The sequence below is a fragment of the Cetorhinus maximus genome, chromosome 4 (genome assembly GCF_964194155.1).
Source record: "Cetorhinus maximus chromosome 4, sCetMax3.hap1.1, whole genome shotgun sequence".
Classification (NCBI taxonomy): domain Eukaryota; kingdom Metazoa; phylum Chordata; class Chondrichthyes; order Lamniformes; family Cetorhinidae; genus Cetorhinus; species Cetorhinus maximus.
In genome coordinates, this window is record NC_135882.1 from 31704416 (window position 1) to 31727542 (window position 23127).

The 23127-nt window shown below is 44.3% G+C and overlaps 1 protein-coding gene across 1 annotated transcript in view; it reads left to right on the forward strand.

Moving 5' to 3' along the window:
• rims2a (regulating synaptic membrane exocytosis 2a) overlaps window positions 1–23127 on the forward strand; it is a 1205442-nt gene that overhangs the window by 235170 nt on the left and 947145 nt on the right. Inside the window, exons 2-3 of the mRNA XM_078540066.1 lie at window positions 5197–5229; window positions 5630–5716. Of these exons, the coding sequence (XP_078396192.1) occupies window positions 5197–5229; window positions 5630–5716 (120 nt within the window). The remainder of the gene's footprint in view (window positions 1–5196; window positions 5230–5629; window positions 5717–23127) is intronic.

Genomic DNA, 23127 nt, shown 5'->3' on the forward strand with positions numbered 1-23127 from the left:
AGAGCCGGTGAGACCCCGTGTTGCCTAATTTTGAGAAGACCCACTGCAGCTTGTGCCATTTAAATACTTAACAGGCCAACGATGGGCCTTCCTCTAGAATCAAGGACTATGGGGGGAAGATGTCCTGCCCGTCAAGAGCTGCTGGCCAATCAGCTGTTTTGTACTTAACAGTGCCACACGGGACACAGGTGGTAATGGCTGATGCTGGAACCACCCACCCAAGGCCTCAGATCGAAGTGGGACACTGGCACAGTGATGGTGAGAAGGGCAGGGAGGGGAGCGGTGTTGGCAGTAAGGGCAGGGGGGTGGCTTTCAGCGGCACCCCCTTCCCGAAGCCAAGTCCCTCAATCAGAAACTGAGTGCCTTTGAATGAGGGACCACCACCCCCCCCACCCCCAAAACCGGTGCTGTGCTAATACCGGTGGTGGCAGAATGAGGCCTTTGAGTGGGCATTAATGGAGGTGAGAAGGTGGCGTGTCCCCATCTGGCATTCTCCAGCTTGATTAAGTACCCCCGACACTAAACAGGGGAGGGCACAAGATTCCACCCACTGTTTCTACTTCCTGATCTTCTAAACCAAGATCCTGTCTCACTACTGTCTTCATGTCATCCTTTATTATCAGGGCCAAGCCTCCTTTTCTATTCTGTCTGTCTGTTCAAAACATTATGTACCCTGGAATATTTATTTTCCAACCTTGGTCACCCTATAATGTCTCTGTAATGGCGGTTAGATCTAAATCAGAGGTGCATGTATGAGAAGATACAAAAGATTTTAGCTATTAAAGCACCAGATTGATGTAAGGAGTGTGTTTTAACCTCATTGTCGATCTTTATAAACTAAAGGTGGAACTTTCTGTGCCTGCTGGTGCCAGGTGTGCTTGGCAGCATGAGTGGAATATATGGCGAGAAGACCAAAAGTTGGCTTCATGATGTTGTGAAACCAGTTTGCGATCGTCCGCTCAGCCCGTCAATGGCGGGACACGTTTCCCGCCATTGGACATTGGGAGCCTCATTGTAATACATCTGCATATCATTATAAGGCTAGCCTGCCGGACTCATCCCACCACGCTGGATCATCAGCCCACGTTGGCGTGATTGCACGCCGACGCGTTTCACAACTGCACATAAGTGACGTGCGCCTGGCGAGCTGCACTTTTCTCGGAACTTCGAGGTTTGTTTGCCTACCTTGCTTTGGGCAGCACTCGCAGTAATCAGCGCCAGGCTTCACAGACAGCACCACATCATTTTTAGGGGGACTCATAGGCAGGTCTCTACTTACCAGACCGGTCATAAGGCTTCATACTGCTGCAGGTCTAAGGCTTGCTTGGGGAAGGGGGAGAAGTGGCCTCAGGCAAGGGAAGAGCCTGCAGGTTGAGAGCTGTACTGGGAAATGGGGGTATCCCAGGGTGTGTGCGGGGTCACAAGTTGATCTGTGCAAGTGGCCTCAAGATGCTGAGGGCTGAGGAGGCAGTCTCCAGAGCAGATGAGGCCAGATGGAGATGTGAGGGTGGGTGTGGAAGAGTGAGTGGTGATGTCCCTTGAGCTGGTATTGAGTGAGATGCCAGTGAATTTGTGATGGGCTTGAGTGTGTGAGCTTAGAGTGATGAGATGGTTGCCTTACTCTGGCTGCACGGATGAGATCATTCATCCTCTATCTGCACTGGATGGCCAACCTCTTCTCTACGTCATTAGCACTGATCACCACTGCCATTGTCTATCAAGCTGGAGTGGTTATGTTGCTGCTGCTCTTGCGGCCAGAGTGGGAGTAGAGGACATCATGGCGGGCCTCCAGAGTGTCCAAAAGGCACTCGAGGGACGTGTCACTAAACCTGGGGGCTGCAGTCTTCTTGCCATTCGGGGCCATGTCTTATTTGCAGCTGTCCTGGGCTGGAAGCACTGAGGTGTGTGTGCGGAGATGTATGGATCAGACAGCGCAATGTGCTCACCAGATTGTAACCCCGAGGCTCCTCTAGAACTAGGTCCCTCCAAGGCTTGTGTCTCTGCACTGTTGGAGGGTGTGGGTATGATGGGTCTTCAACTGGGGTTTCAGCAGATTTCTCTTCCGAGTTTTTGCCAGGTCTTGAGTCGAGGACCTGGGTTGTGGACGTCCTTGACTGTTTCCCAGATGTACCTGTGAAAGCAAAGAGAGATAATTAGTGCATGGCAGTGGCCTGTGAAACAGGACACATCACTCATGGCATGGTTGTCTGATGGATGTTGCACTGCTGGATCCTCACTTGGAAGAGCACCGTGGACCTCACTGTCAGCACTGGATCGATCCAGATCTTCGCCGGCCAGCTGTTTGACTCTATTTTCAAAGTCTGTTAGGACCTTGACCTTCCTCCACCTGTGCGATCTCTCCCTTTTTTGTGCCAGCTTGTCCTGCATGAATACAGATAGAGTGTAGGCAGGATGCCTGCCAGGCCAGATGATAAGGATGTCTAGCATGTGTGGGTGGTGAATGGTGCCATGGATGGGATGAGGACAATTAAGGTGTGTGTGGGAGAGTGAATGGTGATGTCCCTTGAACTGGCAGTGAGTGAGACTTTAGTGGATTTGTGGTGGGTTTGTGAGTGTGTGAGCTGAGAGTGATGAGAAAAGTGACTTCCCTTGGTAGAAAGGAGGAGATCATTCATCCTCTTTTGGCACTGTGTGGCTGTCCTCTTTTGTATGGCTTTGGCACTGACCACTGTTGCCACTGTCTCCCAAGCTGGATTGGTGATCTTGCTTGCTGGCCTTCACCCAGAGCCGGGGTAGAGGACATCACGATGGGCCTCCACTGCATTCCAGGGATGTGTCACTGAATCGGGGGAGACTGCAGTTTCTTGCCTTTCGGGGCCATGTCTTCTGTGTAGCAGAAGCACTGAGAGGTTTGCGCGCGGCTGCACTTTAAATATGGCGGTGTGTGCAAACGCTGAGGTGATGGCATGGCGGCCGAATGAGAACCTGCCCGCCATCAAAACGGCATGTTTCCCAGGAACGCATGATTAGTGAGGCGGGATTGGGATGATACAATGTGAAAGGTTGCCATTGCAGCCGGCGCGTAAAACGTTCTTTTTCCCGTCCGCTACTGCACTTAGTGCAACCTAGGATGTTTCTGCCCTCTGTCACCAGACTACCATGAAGGTCAATTTTATGCTACACGGGGTCTTAATTGGCCTCAGCTGGGTCTGCTGCCCACTTTGGCAGGAAATACGATGGCGGGGGTGGTGGTGGGTGGTGATTCCGGAGGAGGCCTGATGACAGGCCTGCTTCAGCCGCCATCTTTTTTGAAAATTGCCGGGTTGGTTGTAATTGGTGGTGGAAGACATGATTTTGACTCTTGTACGTTGACAAAATCTGAACCTCTCAACTGAATTAATGCTTTGCAACCACTCCAGCTATCCACTATTCTCTATATATTCTGGCTTTAAGCAACACTTTATTTTAGCCTTTTTGCTTACAAAAACATACATTGCTTGGAAGTGGACAAGAGTAGAGAAGGGTGGCCCAGCCTTTTTTTCTCATAAGCGCTACAATTCAATCTCAGCAGCAGGGCTGATATCAAGACATCAGCACTTTGAAAGTTGCTGTTTCAAAGTTGTGCACAAATAGTGATCCCAACATAACACACCACCCACTTTTCAAGATTATTAAGTGTAATTTTGATGTAATACTTGATTAAGCCATTTCTTGCCAAATCATGCTCAGTTCAGTCTGCGGGATAGTCTCAAACCTCCTCTGGCCGAATGTCTCTCTCCCTGCCCCGGGGATCCCTTTCTTATACTTTCTGTTCACAGCAAAGCTTATAGAGACCGATTTAACCCAATCATTACCTCACTATTATTGGAACAGCCCAATTACAAAAGTTGTCATTGATCCATCTGTCAGCCCAAGGCAGGTCAAAATCTCAAGATCTCTGGCTTCCCACACTCTGGCACCTATCAGATTGTAAACATTCCAATGCTAGTAGTGCCTGGTCAAAGCAAGGAAAAAATGGTGGGCTTGCCATCTAGTTATTTTGTCTTGGCTCTAACTCACATCTAGGCTCCTGAGATCCTGCAAAGGTGCTTATCTCATTGTTCCCACATGGCAAGTTGTCTGTTTTCATATTCTGCTACATTTCTGCTGAAGTTTACATTTTGACCATTTGGTTTCTTTTACACCTTTTGGGTCAATAAGACATTTGGTCAATGAAAGTCCAAACCATAGTTTCCCATCATGTCATCTATCAGCTACTTTTACCCAGAGCATATCACAAACATGGTTAAAAAAAGCCCAGAATAAGATACAGCATAACAATGCAATTAAAGAAATGTATAGTAAGTCATAGTATTTAAGTTCATTTTTGCAAGAAAACCTGGTATAGGTATTTCCCAGGATTCTTATATACCCTATAAAGGACTTGCAACTGGTGTTGCTATGTTGGGCATGTGTAGATTCTGAAACCTTGAAACTAAACTCCAGTCAGTATTGAAGAATATTCCATTAAGTTGGGTACCTCTAGATTCTGGCACTGAAATTAAATAGGTATGCAAATATTTCTGTTTTTGTTTATTTCTGTTCTCAGCCTTTGGTTCTAGTTCCCACCCTCTTCTCAACATGCATGAAAATGGACACAGATGGACCTGACTTGTATTCATATGCAAAAATGCTAATTTTTTTGTGTGCAACCTGCTCAAAATAAGTAATACATTTATTTTATCAGGGCACATTTACAGAGTCTCTAATAGATGCTTAATGATCTGCATTTATAAGAATTGATTTAGCTTGTGGGTAATAGTGGTTATAGTTTTTCCATGCATATGAATAAGTCCAGGTTGAAAAGGATCTTATCTGTATGTGTTCTGTAGGGTTCATTCTACCCAATGCAAAGGATATTGGCAAGGTAGAGAATTGACCAGCTCCTTCTTTTCTGATTTGTCCATGCCAGTCCCAAATTTGAGCTCGAACAGAAGCTTCCCAATTTGCCTGTGGTAACTGAGGGTGCTTGTGTGCAATTCCCATTTGTGACTGCAGTGGCAAGAGGACTTGAGGACAGCAAAGAGGGGAAGATTGAGCCCAAAATTTTTATGAACATAATTGAGAACTCTTTTATATGACAATTCAGCATCAATGTATGTGGCTATAATCATACAGTTCAAGAACCTTAATATTTTTATTTACAATTTTAATTTCTGCTTTATCCTGCATTGAGTTGTGGAACTTGTTTTTTAGGGTCAAAGAAGAACAAAAACCTCAACAGCCACAGTAAGTAATGATTTCCGAATGTAGTGAGCTTTAAATTGCAGTGTTTTGCCCCTGTGCTTTCTGCACCTTCTAGGTATTAGCTATTCTTGATACCTTAATGGCTGCAGCTGTAGTGCATCATTTTGCTTTCTGATTGGCTGTAAGAGAGCTGGCTGCAGCTTCTTACATCATCCACATCCAGACTGGTTGTAGCTTTTTTGCTCCCTGTATTTGGATTGGTTAAGCATAAGCTAATATACTATTGCCCTACATCTTTACTTGCTGAATCTGATTGCAATTCTCATTCCCATTTGGCTGTAGCTTTTCTTCCTTGCCTGTGTTATTTCGGTGCAAAGAAACTGAGGCCAAAGTTAAGTGTTTTGTTTCATTGTTCAGTCACATTATTTGCTTATTTAAACAGGTGGTTTCCCTTTAGTGGGATCACTGAACTGGTAAATAACGTTCTTCAGCCACAACAAAAACATCAAAATGAGAAGGAACCCCAGGCGTAAGTAAGCTGCTGTATATAGTTTGACTTTGGTGCTTTCAACCTTTTCTGTGATAATGGACAGTATGTGACACTGGAAAGTCATGACTGGCCACGTAGAGTATAGCTACTGTACCTTGATTGTATGGTTCAATGACTGTATATATGTATATATATATGCACTACTTGAACTTTTACTTTTGAATATATTTCTACCCATCTTATTAACATTTTGTTAAATAATTGCATGCCACGTTCGTAAATCAAAAGTAGGAAAATAGTTGATTAGCAATTACACTGCCTCTTTTAGACCATGCAGTGCCATTGGGATGTACACCATGATATTAATACTTTCATTATAATTGTGGTGTACCTTTGTCCAATGAAGAATTCTCCTCTCCTGGTGTATGTTATAGGTGTTAGATTCCATAAATTGCCCTTCTTCTGGACAGACTAATCCTGAGAATTTTGGTCATAATGATATTTGTAATGACCATATTATAATATACACTGGCTGTACAACATCCAGGTGATCAATTAAATTAGTTACCAAACTCACTACTTATATCATCATTATCAATCTTTTACTTGGAACATGATCATACAAATCATATGCACTATCAGTTCTACTTTATCATTAATTTGTACCTGCAACATATAATTATATCCTGAAAATTTAATGTTATGAACTTCATTATGTTGAACATCTTTACATCTAGATGTACACAGTGAGTGTCTGCCAGGGCAAATAACATTTTGCACTGTTAGAATTGACGCAATCTCAAGGCTATAACCACAACAGCTATTTGATATACAATTATGTACAATACACACACAAGCTGCATGAGGATTGAAACATTTTAATTTTGGTCTCAAAGGTTCAACTACGTTGTTCTTGCACAATATACCATATGCTGGCGATGAGCATAAAACTCAAAGATTGAATCTACTTGGTAGAATATTAAGATGGAAAATAAAATCAATATTGCCTCCACTAGGATGGGGTTGTGACTTTCTTTTAAAAAAAAGTAATTCACATACGCAGAGACAAATGTCCATCTGCATAGCCACAACATTATTTTCTGTGGTAACAGTATTTTCATTTTGCTAATGATGACCGGTGCCTGTGCCTGAGAGTGACTGCTGTTGCAAAGGTAGGTGTTCTTTCCAAATATTTTTTGCTGTTGATATTGCAGGATTTTTAAAATCCTTTTTTGACGACCTGTTGGCACAGTATATGTTTAGTCATTGGTGTATGTGTATGCTATTGGGTGGTAATACGTGATGAGTAAGTATCTAATTAATGGTGATCTAGTGGACATGAATAAATAAATCTGTTTTCTGTTGATTTATTGGTAGCAGTAGATGCTATGTATTGGGTATATCTTTGATCCCTTCTTTCTAACATGAGAGTAAGAATAAAATAGTATTCACTCTGGGCTATCTCATTTAAAGGGATTGGGTGTGATACTTTGAGACACTTCTGAGAAACATAAGGTATTAAATAAATGCAAATACTTTTCCTCCATTTCTCCCCTGAATACACTGTCGCTTTGTTGGGATATGGTTCTACTTCACAAGTAAACTACAGGACATTTCCAAATGTCCATTATACATGTGTAAATTGTAACTTTTTTTATTATTTCTTGGATATGGGCATTGCTGGCAACAACAGCATTTGTTGCCCATTCCTAATTGCCCTTGAATTGAGTGGCTCGCTCAGCCATTTCAGATGACAGTTAAGAGTCAACCACAATGCTTTAGGCCTGGAGTCACATGTAGGCCAGTCCAGGTAAGTATGGCAGATTTCCTTCCCAAAAGGACATTAGTGAACTAGATGGTTTTTACAAAAATTGATGATAGTTGTCATAGTCATCATTACCAAGACTAGCTTTATATTCCAGATTTATTAATGTGATTTAAATTCCAGCTGCTGCTGTGGTGGGATTTGAACCCATGTCCTCAGAGCATTAGCCTGGGCCTCTGGATAACTAGTCCAGTGAAATTACCACTGTGCCACCTCTCCTCAAAATGTGAATACAAAAAACTCAGTTCACCACGGAAAGCATCATGGTTGATCCCAATCCTGTCCTCACTTTTCAACAAGACCTACTGGTTAGTGATTAGGCCAAAGAATCCTGTGCAATTTATCTTCCACTCCCTAGCTGAGGGTGCTGAGGCTAGTGGTAGCATTCCAGTTGCAATCAGCTCACTCAGCCCGATGAAAGTTGGGACCTTGCTGAATTGAATGGCTCAGGCAATCTCTGAGCAGCCATGGAGGGATCTGTGCAAGCGCTCTAGCAGATGTATATCCTGCCCATGACATATTCAGTGTAGTTTTAATTATCACAGATAATATGGTTTAAAAAAAAAAATTCCTCAAAACTGACAATATTAATGTTATGAGCTATAAAAGTGAAGTAAATTAATTTTAGATTCCATAAATGTAAAGATCAGTTTGAACCAGAGCTGAATTTCTGACTATTAATGCTTTATAATAGAAACACCACCTATTTCTCCACAACATTGCCCACCTCTTACCCTGTCTCAGCGTATCTGGTACTGATTATTGATGGCATTACATCTGCTGTCCCAGACTGTACTGGGGTTAGGAACCTGCAACTTTGCTAATCATCTGACAAAGCAAGTTCACCTCTGTCTGAAGGTGTAAGTGTGCACGTGCTGAGACGAATATCTTTCACGCAGCTTATGCAACTGATTGCGCTCCTTAGATCATCCTATTCTTTCAATTGCCTCAGGGTAATGTATAATATTGCTAATAATGGCAATGGGGCAGAAATAATTTACAATAACAGACATGATAGCCCATGACAAACTAGATGACCCCTGATTTGCTTACCAGCTCTTAGCAATGCTGGGTACATATTTTGTGTGTGTGATTAACATCTTGAATCCTGCATGGTAGAATGGTGTGAAGTAATGTTCAGGACACTAGGGGAAAACCTTGCTCTCCGAGTTGGAACTCCAGTTCTGAGAGATGCCAGGTTCCTCCTTCCACAGAGAAAATCCAGTCCTGGGACATGGGCCTGACTTGCATCTGTCATTCAGCGCCCTGGTATGCCTAATCTCATTAAGGATACCAGCCACTGAACCTGCCCTCGCTCACTGAATGACTTTGGATTTAGGGACTCTCTGTTGAGTGCCTATCATTTTTAAGTTGTTCATTTTATAAACAGTGATCGGAGGCTCTCTTTCCTTTAGGTCAATTTGTAATTTTATTGCAAGGCTGGGGTCTTTTAGGAGGACAGCAGAGAAACTGTGAACCTTTCAACCTCATAGTTTATTGTAGTTTTTTTTATAAAGGTGCAATTCCTTATTTTATACACTGGTAGTTTATTTTTAGTAATAGGTTAGTAATAGTGAACTAATGGCACAACTATTTTTCAAACCCTTGCAAATATACGTTGCATACAGCTGGCAATTTTTCACTCTTGAGTGTATATGATTTTGTTGTTCTTTTCAGTACTTGGGTGAGGTGGAGGTTTGAAAGCTTCTTAAAGGTTAATGACTTTTATTGTCAATTTGTAATCGTGGCAAGAATCAGGTGTGTGAAGCCGACAAAGTATGTTGTTTACTGGAATTAACTGAGACATGATCCTGAATGATTGAAGAAAGTCAGATAAAACATTGGCATTTTTATGAGTAAACCAACAACCAGATTCAAAATCACAAATTATATTAATGAAAGAAACTGATAATTGTTGAAGATTCTGCATCGAATTGTTAAATATACAAAGTAGAGCTTATCAGATTGTCAATGTTCCGAGATATAAATCAGACAAGAGTTTTTAGACATTCAGCTCCATGAATTTGACTTTCAAGAATGAAGAAGATAATTTCTATTTACTTACTTCCAAACGAAAATGTTTGTAGTATGCTTAATTGAAGATATGAGGGTAAATTTTGTGAGGCAGTGCTACCATTAATTTTAATGACCAGAAATTGGATATGCTGTTCTCAATTCATACTCATGATTTGGGGTTCCTCTATGGGTAGCCCCTTCTTTTAAAATTTCTCTTTTACAGTCTTGCAGTGTGCATGTGTACACCCTCTCTGATTTACTGTTAAGGACATGTTTTATGAGCCAATAGGGAGAAGGTGAAGGCAAAATTAATGCACCACCAAGATCATTGTGCTAAATCTTTAGATTATCATTTGCCACACCACTGTGATGGTTATCAACCTCAGCATAAGAATGTTCATTATCGCCATACATCCAATTCCCCATAACCTTCATGTTGTTACTCTTTATTTCATCTGAAAAAAAAGTATCCTATATGTTGAGATCATGATACATTTTTATGTATTTATGATGTTCCTGTGCATAGTGAGCATAACCATTCTAAACCTTAAATTTACTGTGCTATGAAAGCTAAATTTTCATGTGCTGACACAAATCTGTTCCTGAAATATAGAGAGGTGCCACGATGAATATTCAATTACTGAAAATAATACATGGTGAGCATTGGAGCAATGCAACATTTCAAGGGAAGAAAATTCCTTCCCAGTTTATATGCATAGGGTGATAATGCAATCCAATAGTGCTGTTTGTTTGGGGCATATTTGGTTGAACCCTGCAACCCCTGATTTTCTGTCCATTAAGGTTAATAGGTGGGCGATCATGGGCTGCACAGTTGTAACTTCCTGAAATGTGCTTCTTGAGAACGTGGCTCCCAGCAGGAGCCCTGGATCATGAAATCTATCCCCTGAAGGCTAATTTTAGCCAAAACGTTATTTCAATGGTGAGCACTATTTTGTTTAAATTGTGCAGATCAAGTGCATGTACTTGTATTTAACAAGGAAATAGAAAATATTTAAAATATGAGGCTTGCTCATAAAGCTGTTGGATGCTAAGGATCATTAGCTTCAAACCTGGTGTTTGATGTTCTGTCAGTTAGTCAAGTTTTGATAAAGTGTGTGACAAAGAAATCATGGGGAGAATTTTCTCCCTGTTGGGCGGGAGCGGGCACGGGCGGGTGCGGAGCTGATCGCTGCCCACGATTGGCTGCGCGCCACCATTTTATGTGGGCGGGCCAATTGAGGCCCACCCAGCGTGACGCGTGCCTTGTAGCGCTCAGCGCTACCTGTGTGGGGGGTGGTGGGGAGGAGGGAGAGTCAGGACCTGCGCTCTTTTGCATGCATGCGTGGGAAAGAGAACAGAAATCTCCCTGAGGCACAGAGCTGCCTCAGTGAGATTAAGATCAAAATGAAACTTGGAAAAAAAGAAAAAATAACATTATTCAGACATGTCCACTCATGTAACAGTTTCACATGAGCTGGGACATGTTTATCAATTGTCCAAAAAAATTTATTCATTCAATAAAACCTTCATGACACCTCATCCTGCCGGTGGATGAGGTTTCATGCAAAACACAAAGGTTGCTTGGGCTCTTCGCCTGCCGGCCAGTCTTAAAGTTGGATGGGCAGCCCTGTCAATTTGTTTAATTGGTTTATTAATGGCTTTAACAGTCCTTTGACAGTTCGGCGGGTGTGCAACTGACTATGGTGCGCGCCCGCCGAGCGAAAGATCAGAATGACGCGCGGTAACGGCGGGACTCACATCAGCGTGTGGGGTCCGGTTATCCCGCCGACTAGTGGCATGAATGCCATTTGCATTCATTAACATGTCATGAATGCTTTTTAAAACAGCTGCTCACTGGAATCTTGCCAGGCCTTCCAATCTTGTGTCACGCCAGTGGGAAATTATGTGGGCCTCAAACCCATTTAAAAAAGGCTGGCATGTACAAGTCAGACCTCAGTTCGCTGGTAACTTCATGGTGAGTGGAACATAAAAAACCCGCCTGTCTTGTTGCGATGAATGCCACACTGCCGGGGCCGTAGGGTTGGTCCGTTCCTACTCTTTGCCTACATTGTCCTGAAGAACACCACTGTGCTGTGGTACTCATAACAGGCCTCGGCTTTCAAAAACACTTCAGCCGGAGGTGGGCTGTGAGTCAAGAGTGGGGTTGATGAACATGAGGGTGGCAACTGGGAAGGAAGACTGTGGAATGAGAGTCAGGGGAAAAGGGTGAACACACAGGGTGGGAGCCTTTCTGGGGTTGCCCTTTAACCTCATGTTGCCGCAGGAGTGAACAAGAGTCTGCTTAGAAAGAAAGGAGGAAGACCTCCTTGCGATGAAAGCCAATGGCTTCATTAGCCCTGTTAAACGGCTATTCAGAACTCAGTGGTGTCACATCGCAGTCACTGCATCTCAAGAGTAACACATAGGAATGTAGAATTTGGGAATGCAGGCAATAGTGAAGGAGGCACAGCTGTATCATATATGGCATTCCATCAATGAAGGTCTGTCATGTGTTCACCAGAATTGATACTCCTAACGGGCCAAAGGGCACCTGGTCATTGACCATGAGCAACTGGTCATTAATATGGCACAGCAGAGATTGGAGCTCAGAACTAGGTTGTGTCACTCATCTCAATTAAACTTCAGCATCCCATGCAGGGCTCAAGATGTTACGAATCTGCGATGCCATCTTGGTCACCTCAGTGTGTGTCCTAGTGTCTCAGGGGCAAGGCGGCATCAGCCATCATGCAAGTAGGGCAGGAAAAGCTATGGATCCTTACAGTCTCCAAACGTGTCACCTTCTGAGCTTTGCTTTCTTGCCCTTTGAATCATTAATGTCTTCAATGTTTCCTTTCAGAGAGAAGGCAAAAGCACAGATGGATCCAGGGCTCAATGCTGGCTTTGTCAAGGTCCTAATGCAATGGAGGAAGTGAAGGAGGGAGAGGTGACTCCCAATACAGCTCCAGCTGAGGGACATGGTCAAGCGGAGCTAGAGCATGGCCAGGAGGTTAAGAGGAGAGACCCAAACAACCGGGGCGACTCGCCAGACCTAGGGTTTATCATCCCAGAGTCTCCTATTTACAAATCAGTGACAGTCAATGCCGTGCACTTCTGCACTTCTCCCGAGCTCTGGTGCATCACCTATGCCACATTCTTTATGAAGACCTGATGCCACGTGGAGCTGGAGGGTATCCCCTGCCAGTGGCTTTGAAGGTGACTGCTGCACTCAATTTCTTGGCCTCTGGTTCTTTCTAAGGAGCAACAGGGGACCTAAGCATCACCTCTCAGTCTGCAACACATCGATGCATAAAGGAGGTCACAGATGCTCTTTACAGGAAGGCCCATCGTTATGTCAGGTTTGCTCTGGATGAAGATAGCCGGTGAATCTCACGGCCTAGCTTTGCCGCCATCTCAGGCCTCCCAAGAGTGCAGGGTACAATAGGCTGCACCCATGTGGGTATACAGGCTCAATGGCAGCAGGCCCTAATGTTTATAAACTGCAAGGACTATCAGTCCATCAATGTGCAACTGGTGTGTGATCACTGGAAACACATACTGCATGTTTGTACATGGTACCCTGGGAGTTGTCATGACTCCTACATCCTTAGTCACTCCCTGGTGCCTGAGATTTTTGAGGGGCCATTACACCTGCAGGGATGGCTGTTTGGGGATAAGGGGTACCCACTGAAGCGTTGGCTGGTGGCACCAGTGCGCCACCCTCAGAATCGTTCGGAGGAGAGGTACAACGCTGCTCACAGCTCCACACACTCCCTTATAGAGCAGACCATAGGGCTCCTGAAGATGTGCTTCAGACGCTTGGACCGCTCAGGTGGCTCACTCCAATACACTCCCAATAGTGTTTCCCACATCGTTGCAGTGTGTTGCACCCTTCACAATCTGGTAATGGAAAGAGGTGAACCCCTGCCAGAGGATGAACTGGAGAAGGATGAGAGCTCATCAGAGGATGAAGATCCGGAGGGCCCAGGAACCTCACGAGGCTGCTGAGGGTCACTATGAGCGCAATCACGCCATGGAGGAAGGAAGATGTGGGAGACGTGCCTGTGATACGTTCATTGCTGACAGGCTCCAGGAAGAGTAAAGTTATGGGAGGGAATATGGCTACATCTCTCCTAGCCCTTAATGCCATTCCCTCATCTCAGGGAATGTCCACCCACTTGCAGCGAGAACGAGTCCTGCATTCACACTTGTACATTCTGGCCTCATAAATTGCAAGGCCATGATCTCTGCTTTGGTCCGTGGGGACCTGCCAGTGAGCTTGTTCTGGGATCTGAAGAGTCCACTTAGGAAGAAGAGCAATGCGAGAGAAAGCTTGAAGCCTTCGCCACCATTTAATGATGCAAACACTGCTGCAACTGAGATGTGGACATGCCTAGGGATCTCCTCCTCCTGTGCATTGCCTTTTCTTCTGCCACTACCACTGGGGAGACACAAATGCCACTAGATTATCAATGTTGATGAGCTGCCCTCACTCAGTGTGTTCCTTGAGAAAGATAGGTTAGAAATGCTTATATCAATATAGATTTAAACACATCTCCCCTGACATAACACAAGGGTGTGGAGACTAACTCAACTGTGGTTGACATCACAAGAATGTGAATCTCACAATGGCACACTGTCACTGAGTGGGAGGAAGGCTAAACCTTGAAATAAGAGGATTCCAAAGTACAAAATCACAATGCCTTCAGTTGTCAAGAACATTCACATAACCATCAAATGCATTCACAAAAGTGCAATTTCTTTACATGTATAGCACAGCCGTGACCCAAAAGTGACATTGCTTTTTCTTAACTTTCCTAACTTTACTGCTATGCCTGGGTGTAGCACCAACATCCGCAGCAGAGGTGGAGGCAGCCTGCTGACCGCTATGTCCTGATGTCTGCGATGACCTTGATGGATGTCCACTGGTGGTCTGAGGCCTGGAGAGCCTTGGCCTGATAAAAGTCACCTGCTCAGGGGCAGGAGCGCTCTCGGTGGCCTGAGAAGCTGGAGTGGATGGTGTCACAGACAGAGGGGGCTGTCAGAGGATACACACCCTTGGAGTGTCCTAAAAGGAGGCTCCCACGGTGTCTGGCTGGTGTTTATCCTCCCTTTGGGTGCCCGAGGGCCCCACTCTGACTCCTGCAAGAGATGGTGCACCTTTAGGGAGGTCAAAGTGCCTTGTCCTGATGTCACCTATATCATGATGGTGCCCACTAGGGTGTGTGGCCATGGAGTGTAGGGCTGAGCGCAAATCTGGCAAGACCTGCTGGACCAAGGTCTCCATGGTGGTCGCCAACCTTCCCATGGTGACTTTGAGGCACTCGCATACCAGAGCCACGACATCAGACAGAACGCGGACGGACTCCTCCATTGTTCGCTCTGGTCTGTTGAATCTCTGCCTGATGTTCTGCCGATTGTCGTTGCATCTCCTGCATTGAGTTGGCGGCTGCTTCCAGAGCCGTCTTCATCATCTGACTCGGACGGAATGGGTGGCTGGTCTCCAGCAGCCCTCCAAGTGTCAGAGACCTGGGCTGACCCTGTCTCCAACTGCAATGAAACCGTGTCAGTGAGGTGTTTCCAGAAAGTGAGCCTGAGCCTAATTTACAGCTGTGCCCACCAACGTGTGTGTCTCTGAGCTGGTAGAGGGTGATGTAAGCGCTGTAATGGTTCTTTCAGAGCTCCGTCTTTTGGACGTTGTCTGGGTGCTTGCACTGGTGCTCAACTGGCTTGGGGGCCTTGATCTGCTGGTGCCTAGAAAATAGAGTTTCCTTTAATGAACATGAGCTAGATAAGACTGCATGTGACTCACTGTCAGGATTTGATGAAGTGATGGAGCTGTGATCTGTACTAGGTTGGTGGGAGAGGCTGATCTCCCCTTCCCCACAGGAGCAATCCCTGTCCTCTTCAGCCAGCTCGGCTTCAGTCTTCTCAAACTCCGGGAGGGCAATGATGTCGGCCATCCCTCCCCGGGTCTGCGATCTCACACACCTGATGTGTGCCAGCTTGGACTGTATGAAGAAGAAAGAAAGGCATGTGATGAGAAGGGATGGAGCAGAGGTTGGGTGAGATGCATGTCCCCTGTGTGTGGTGAGCCCTCCCCAGAAGGGCCAGAGGATGGAGTGTGAACAACATGATAGATGGGATGGTGGTGATGTGAAAGTCTCTCTGAGAGAATGTGTGTTGATATGTGTCCCCTACTAATGGTTGTGTGAGATCCCTGAAGCGAGTAGCCGTTTGAGTCCATGATGCCATGATGAGAGTTTGATATTGGAGGGTGTTGAAGGATGACTTACCCTGATGGATTGGGTGAGATCATTCATCCTGTTCCTGCACTGGATGACATTTCAGGCGCGGTTGCCAGCCGCACTGACCTGCTCCACCACAGCCTCCCAGGCCGGAGACGTGAGGCTGCTGCACTTCCTGCAGCCATCCTGGGAAAGAGCACTTGCCTGTGAACCTGCACCCCTCTGATCAAGGCCTGGTGGGTGAAGCGGGGTGCTGCCGCATTCTTGGGGCTCTCGGCCTTCTTCTGGCTGCAAGACCTCTCTGGTGGGCTGCAGAGAGTGAGATTTTAAATATGGCGTCCAGATCTTCAAACCTACCAGCTGATGGCGGACGGACGAATCAGCTCCTGACCCGCCAGGTGATTTGGACCGATACGCGCCTTTGCATAATTACATAAATAATGACCATCCAAGCGCAGAATTGGGCGCAAGTTCCCGCCATTCCAGCCAGCGGGTTGGGCGCTTTCGAAACTGCCCGCCACCACACTTGGTCTCATTAATGGAAAATTCCACCCGAAGGCTCATTCTCAAATCGCATCTAAATTTTATTGTCATTTTTTTTTCTCATCCAAGGCTCTAACACTTGTATTATCCATGAGCTTCTTGTCAATTGCTCCAATGCCTTCTTCCGGTTGGAGAGGTGATACTATATATATGACATTATGTATATTTAAAGTGCTTAATTTGCATTGTCCTTCACAGTAGAAGGCAATATTCTATTCCAAGTTTAATGCCCTTGTGAAGGGAATAAGGACTTCCTCATTGATTGAAGCAGATTGAGTTACTCCAGTGCTTGTTGCTAATGTGTTAGTGATGTATGTTGTCCAAAGATAACTTCTTTCCCGTGTGCTGACACAAAGTTCATAGAGATATCAAAGCCGTTATAATTAGGTTCAATTGTAGTTTGTTGTGGCAACTATTTAAAAATGGATAAAGTGGCAGCAACAAAGAAACGTTTCATAATTTTCTTTAAATGGGATAAGCTATTATGTACACTATTTCCATATTGATTTAGAGGATTGGGATTGATTGAGAGGAAAACAATTGCACAACATCTATGCATTTTCAACATGTGCACTGATTTTATAATATAGTACTTTAACCAATCAGCATTTAGATTACATTGAACATTTTCACCCTGGATGAAATAGTTATAATAAGATCTGCCATCAACTTTGCAAGACTGTATCAGACATCAGTTCCCCCATTTTTACTCAATTTCCACAATTAATATTGATTCAAGAATACAACTGAAATTATTGCCAGCAAGAGCAGGATGAACATAATTCCTCAAACATACAGTGGTGCCATCTGTTATGACCACGTGAGATGGGGTGAAATGACTCCCCTATTCTACCACTCCTGATCTGACTGTAACAGGGTTTTTTGTGAATTTATAAGGATGAATGTATTAACTCAATGTCTGTGCTTAACCGTTTATGTACTGATTGCAAAGAAATCAATCTGACAGGTGTTCTTGAGTTTAAAACACAAAGGGGTAGTTTTTATTGAGCTAAAAATCCACCCAGGTAAAGGTATAAAATACTTTAAATGGTAAACCCGCATCCTGATCTTCACAATGCACGCACAAGCATGTAGAATAACAAGTTATACAGTCGGAGGTTACTTTTTAGTCAAATTAAAATTCAGTGATAAAAGGCAAAAATAGAAAGTTCATTGTTTGTTTGAGTCCTTCACTGGAAAAATTCTGCCGCAGCCATAAAATTGAAATTTCAGTGGAGCTGAAGCCGATGTAAACTACAATTTCTGGAAACAGTCTCTTTCTTTTTTAAACACAATCATCTTTTCCAAAAGTTGATAATATTGCACCTGATTTTTCCTTTCAATGGAAATGCTCTCTCTGTGCTGGATTTCAAACTATAATAGAGATAGAGTCTTGAATTTGAGAGAGAGGGGAGAGGAAAAAAACCATTACTGCTCCATTGGCAGATTTCTTCCAGACTCCTGCTTAGCAGCTTGGGTGTTGCAATAAAAGTAATTTCAAAATGGTCATTCTGGTCGTATGACTTCTCTACTCTAATGATTTCGGAAGGTAAGTGTTTAGTTCATGTCTGGACAGACCATGGTTATTATTTTATGGCTGAGTTGATTAGATTTTGTAATGTTCCAGCCATTAACTCCTGAATGACCCATCCTCCATCTTGATTAGATAGGAAGAATATCTTCCATATAGCTATTGTCCTGGTAGACTTTCTACCTCTACTTGAATGGTAACTTTATAGAAATGCAAATGGTGAGGTCCAGTACAGTTTTAGTAAATCTTTTGAAGTAGTTCTTGACATCAGCAGGCGTGAAATTCCGTAGGAGGTTGTCTTGTCGTGTCTTAATTGTAATTCATGTTGGAAACATCTAGAAACTCATCAACTTGTAACACCAAACATAAGGTGACTTGTGGCAGCCATCCTAAGTCAATGTCTTTGCTTGCTTTTTAAAAGTTCTTTCAAAGCAGTTCAATATATATTTGATTAGCTGATCAAAAATAAGGAATAATATCATACGTGCAGATATTGCATCATTGTGACACAAGTCAAGACCTTCTACAGACAGTTTACTTGATTGTTGCATCCCCTGTTGGACCTCTGTTGTCTTGTGACTGCTTTATATACTATCTATGGGGTTCGCTTAAGCAACTCACCAAGGTTATTTACTCACCAAGGTTACTTCAACAGCAGCTTCCTCCTCTATGAACTCTACTACCAAGAAAGACAGGGTCAGCAATGTTATGGGAACATCATAACCTCTAAGTTTCCCTACAAGTCTCACACCATTCTGATATGGACATACATCAGAATTCCTTCATTGTCACAGTATCAAAATCCTGGAATTCCTACCTGGTGGGAGAATCTGTCATAGCAATTTCATGGGGTTGGGCAATACATGTGGCCTTGCTAACATTGTTCATACCTCCAAAAGCAGATTGTAAAACTGGGGCGGAAATCCTATGGTGACCCATTTGCATCGCACAAGTACAGAATAAATGGCCAGTTGTGGTCCTGATGAAATCCCAGTCAGGACGGAGGCAACAGGAGGCTTTGCTGCAGAATTTTCTGACTTTCTGTGACAGACTTTGGCTGGGGTTGTGATGTAGAATTGTTCATCCCTTTACACATCCTGGAAAGAGGATAACCTGCCTTAGACACTTCAGAAAACAGGTTGCCATAGTTGTAGCATCTATTAAAGGATGATCTGGCAAAGTGATGCAGAGCTACAATGTGTATAACAAAACGAAAAATAGAGGGTGGGAAAAAAGCAGAGAGACCAGAATAGGATAATTTTTTCTTTTTGGTCATTGAGCAAAGCCACCAATTATACCATATTATTATATATTACTGGGTAAAATGCTGTAATCATTATAAAATGGCATAGGGCAGAATATTGCGCTCGTTGTGCTATATTTTGGTGGGTGCATGGGAGTAGGCAGCGCACCCGCCGACAATTAAGAGGCCTATTAAGGTCATTAAAATAATAATTTAAATTTTTCACTGCCTGTCCAACCTTACGGTTGGCAGGCAGACGAAAAGGCCAAGCGGCCTTTGGATTTTTTGCAAAATCTCATCCACAGGCGGGATGAGGTTTAAACAGCAAATAAAATTTTTTAAATTTCATTCATAACATGTCCCTGCTCATCTGACAGAGTCACAGGGACATGTTTTTAACATCGCTTAAGCTTTTAATTTTTAATTTTAAAAATCTTCAGCTCCCTGAGACAGCTCTGTGCCTCAGGGAGCTTTTACTGCACCCACTCGTGCACATGCACGAGCTTCAGTGCTCGCACCCCTCCTGTCCCCATCCTGGCAGTGCTGAGCGCTGTAGCACATCTTTCACGCTGGCTGGCCATTAATTGGCCAGCCAGCATGAAACCGCGGTCTGAGCCTGATCACGGGTAGTGGTTGGCTTCCCGACCGCTCCTGGGCCGGCCTGCTGAGCCCGCCCAACCACCGGAATATCTTGGCCATAAAGTCTGACTTCTTATGAGCGATGCCCCAATGCTAAAGATAACAAGTTTCACATCATGCAGTATTTCTAACAGAACTTTTTAAGGGTAGGATGGTAAATTGCTGGTGATTTTATGAAGCAATCATCTATTTTTGTCAAATCCTTATTCAACTTTAATGAAACCATTTCTTGGCAATCCTTGTTAAAATCTAATTTTTACTGAGTTCTAGTCTATTCCTGACTCAATAAAGCTGTTACAATATGTATTAAAAAAAAAATGTTTCCCTGCAATTTTGAGGAATCAGTATATTAATGGAATTATCACCAGTACTGCCACTTGTAACATTAGTTGGAGGGGATCTATTATCACTTACTTTGCATGTTCTGTTCACTAAACTAATGGACCTGTAAATTGTGACATAGCTCGTAATAGAAAACTGAATCATTGGCGTCTTCAGTTATGCTTAATTCCATGTATATTGTTCTTTTGTGACAGCACAGCTCCTTAGTGTTGCACACAAACAAGACACCCGATCAGTTAAGGGATGCTAGCAGGCATAGTGCAGATACAAGCTAATCGTCCTGGAGAGGGCACTATGGTTACAAGTGACATTTCTCGATCAGAACGACACTCTGAGACGCAAAGTTAAACAGAGATACAAAGTTAAACATCAAGCTATGTTCAATTTCTGCATTTAGATACAATCCGATCAAGAACCTATGTCTCATTGTTCCTTCCATTGCTTAGTAACATAATAAATACAGAAATCTTGTTTTTTGGGAAAGGAATCCAAAACTATGGCTATCTGGCATCAGATTGTGTGATATCTCTGGTAACTGCTCCCCTTATTAGTTCGGGTAATTATCTGTTTTTTTGAGGGACTCTGAGCAGAAGGCTGAAGCTGAACCTAACTTTTTTTTCTAAAAGCAATTTTCAAAAAGCACTCTCAAAGAACTTTTACATGTTTCAAGGCAAAAGTCATTGTATGTTTTGGAGTATTACACTCAGTCGATCCAAAATATTGAAAACGGCATGTCTTGTGTTAATATAACATGAGTTGTGTACACTTTCTATTTACTATATCTCAAATCCTTAGCCCTTCTGGCACACTTACGGAAAGCTCCAATGGATGTACAGTGGAATGGCTACAAATTAGATGAGGACCTCATCTGTCCTCACTCAGAAGTTTCCTATAATGGCCCAAAAAAAAGGTTATTAATGTAGAGCAGGCAAACTTGGAAGTTGTGACACCCTGGCCTCTTGGAGGTCCAAAAGATCCCTGATGGCTGTGAATGGAAATCCAGTCAAAGGAAACATTAGCAGCTTCAGGAATGGTAAGATGGTGTATTAGACCTGGGTAATTACTTCTGATTTTGGGGGGGCAATTCTGATATTTATTAATGGAGAATGGAGAAATGAAAAGCTTTTCTATTTTTGGAACCACCACATGCACACCGAGATCAAAGAAAGTTCCCACTGCCCTTCCCCAACATCAGTCCCAATTTCTGAAGAACACCTGTCACTGAATCAGTGTAAAGTTTTCCATTTTCTAAACCAGACTACCTTTTTGCCTTCCTGAATGAGGTTTCCAAACTATTGCCAGATTAATAGTTTTCGTTTGGGCAGTCTCTATCGAATGGACGTGCACAGACTCATTTTTAAAAGCAGCCTTTACCACAGCAGATCTTTGTTGCATCACTTAGGGCTGGATTTGAATTTAGGTCCAAATGGTGAAAGGTCAATATCTCATATACTGCGTTGTCACACTGGGTGGAATTTTTTTGTGCTCACTGGTGTCGGGCGTGCTTAATGGCTTGAGCGGACAATGTGGTGAGAAGGCCAGAAATCTGCTTCATCCGCTCAGCCTGTTGATGGCGGGCCACGTTTCCTGCCCATCATCCCCCCCTGCCCCGCTGGATCGTCTTCCCACGTTGGCTCGATTGCACGCTGGTGCAGAACATGCCTTGACAAATGTGGCATGCAGAATTCGGGACTTACCACCAGGGTTTGCTCACATCGCGGATACCCAAGGAGCAGAACATGCTGCAGCCCGACAACTGTTTCACTGGCGGAACCTCCATGGCATGCTTGGTGGATTCTCATGGACATGGCTCTGCTGTGAAGCAGCTCACAGAAATCGAAAAGTCAACGTTGAGGGTCTGCTCACAACGGATCAATGGATGATGATCGAGGGAGTGGAGCAGAAGGTCCAGCTGTGTTTGGGAGTGAAAGATGTGTCGGAGTGGGGTGGGAGAGGAAGGTCTAGGATTGACTGGGAAAAGAATAGGTGTGGGGGTGGGGTAAGATTCAAGGGGGAGGGGGAACGAAGGCGTCGGGGGTGGGGTTGAGGTTGGGGATTCGGGGTGGGGAACGAAGGCTTCGGGGGCTGCGAGGTGGGGGTGCGGGGGGGGAAATGAAGGCGTCGGGGGTGGAGGGGGTGAGGTTGCGGGGGTGGGTTGGGGGACAAAGGCAAAGACGGCAACTGGGGAGGTAGGTGTAAGGGTGGAGGAAAGACTAAGGGTGTCTGAAGGAGACAGGAAGGGGACAAAGAGGAGCCTAGATTTAAGCTAAGTCTGAGCTGATTTGGGAGGGAAGTGGTATGCGATAATGTCGGGTGAGTGCCCAACGTCATCGTGCACTCTTGTGATCTTTCACGTGCGCGCCGGAAGCACGCCTGCTGAAATTAAGGGGCCTATTAAGGCCCTTAAACAAGTAATTAATTTGTATTTTTCACTGCCTGCCCAATAATTCAGTTGGCAGGCGAGTGAATAGGCCAGGTGGCCTTTGCATTTTTTTATGAAACCTCATCCATAGGCGGGATGAGGTTTCCAACGGTAAATTGAAAAAACAATAAAAATTTTTAACACGTGACTCAGCCACATGAAGAGGGACACGTGAGGACATGTTTATATCATTTTCAAAAGCTTTATTTTTCATTTTAAAATTCTTCAGCTCCATGAGTCAGCTCTGTGCCTTCAGGGAACTTTCAGTGCGTGCTTCCCCCACGCGTGCACAGACTTCAGCGTTTGCGCTCCTCCTACCGCCCGCCCCCGCGCCCCCCCCCCCACCCTGGCACTGCTGAGGCTCTTGGCACGCGTTTCACGCCGGCTGGCCGTTAATTGGCCAGCCAGCATGAAATCGTGGTTGGAGCCCGATTGCGGGTGGTGATCCGTTTCGCAGCAGTTCCCAGGCCTGCCTGCCGCACCCACCCGACAAAGGGAAAATCCTGCCCATGATCGAGAAAATTCTCTTGAAGACGCTTTGGAAACTCTTTCACCCTCCTTGCCCTTCACACCATTATTGTCCCAAATCTATATTCGGATAGTGAAAGCCTCTCATTATAGTTTTTGCAACTCTTGGTAATTTC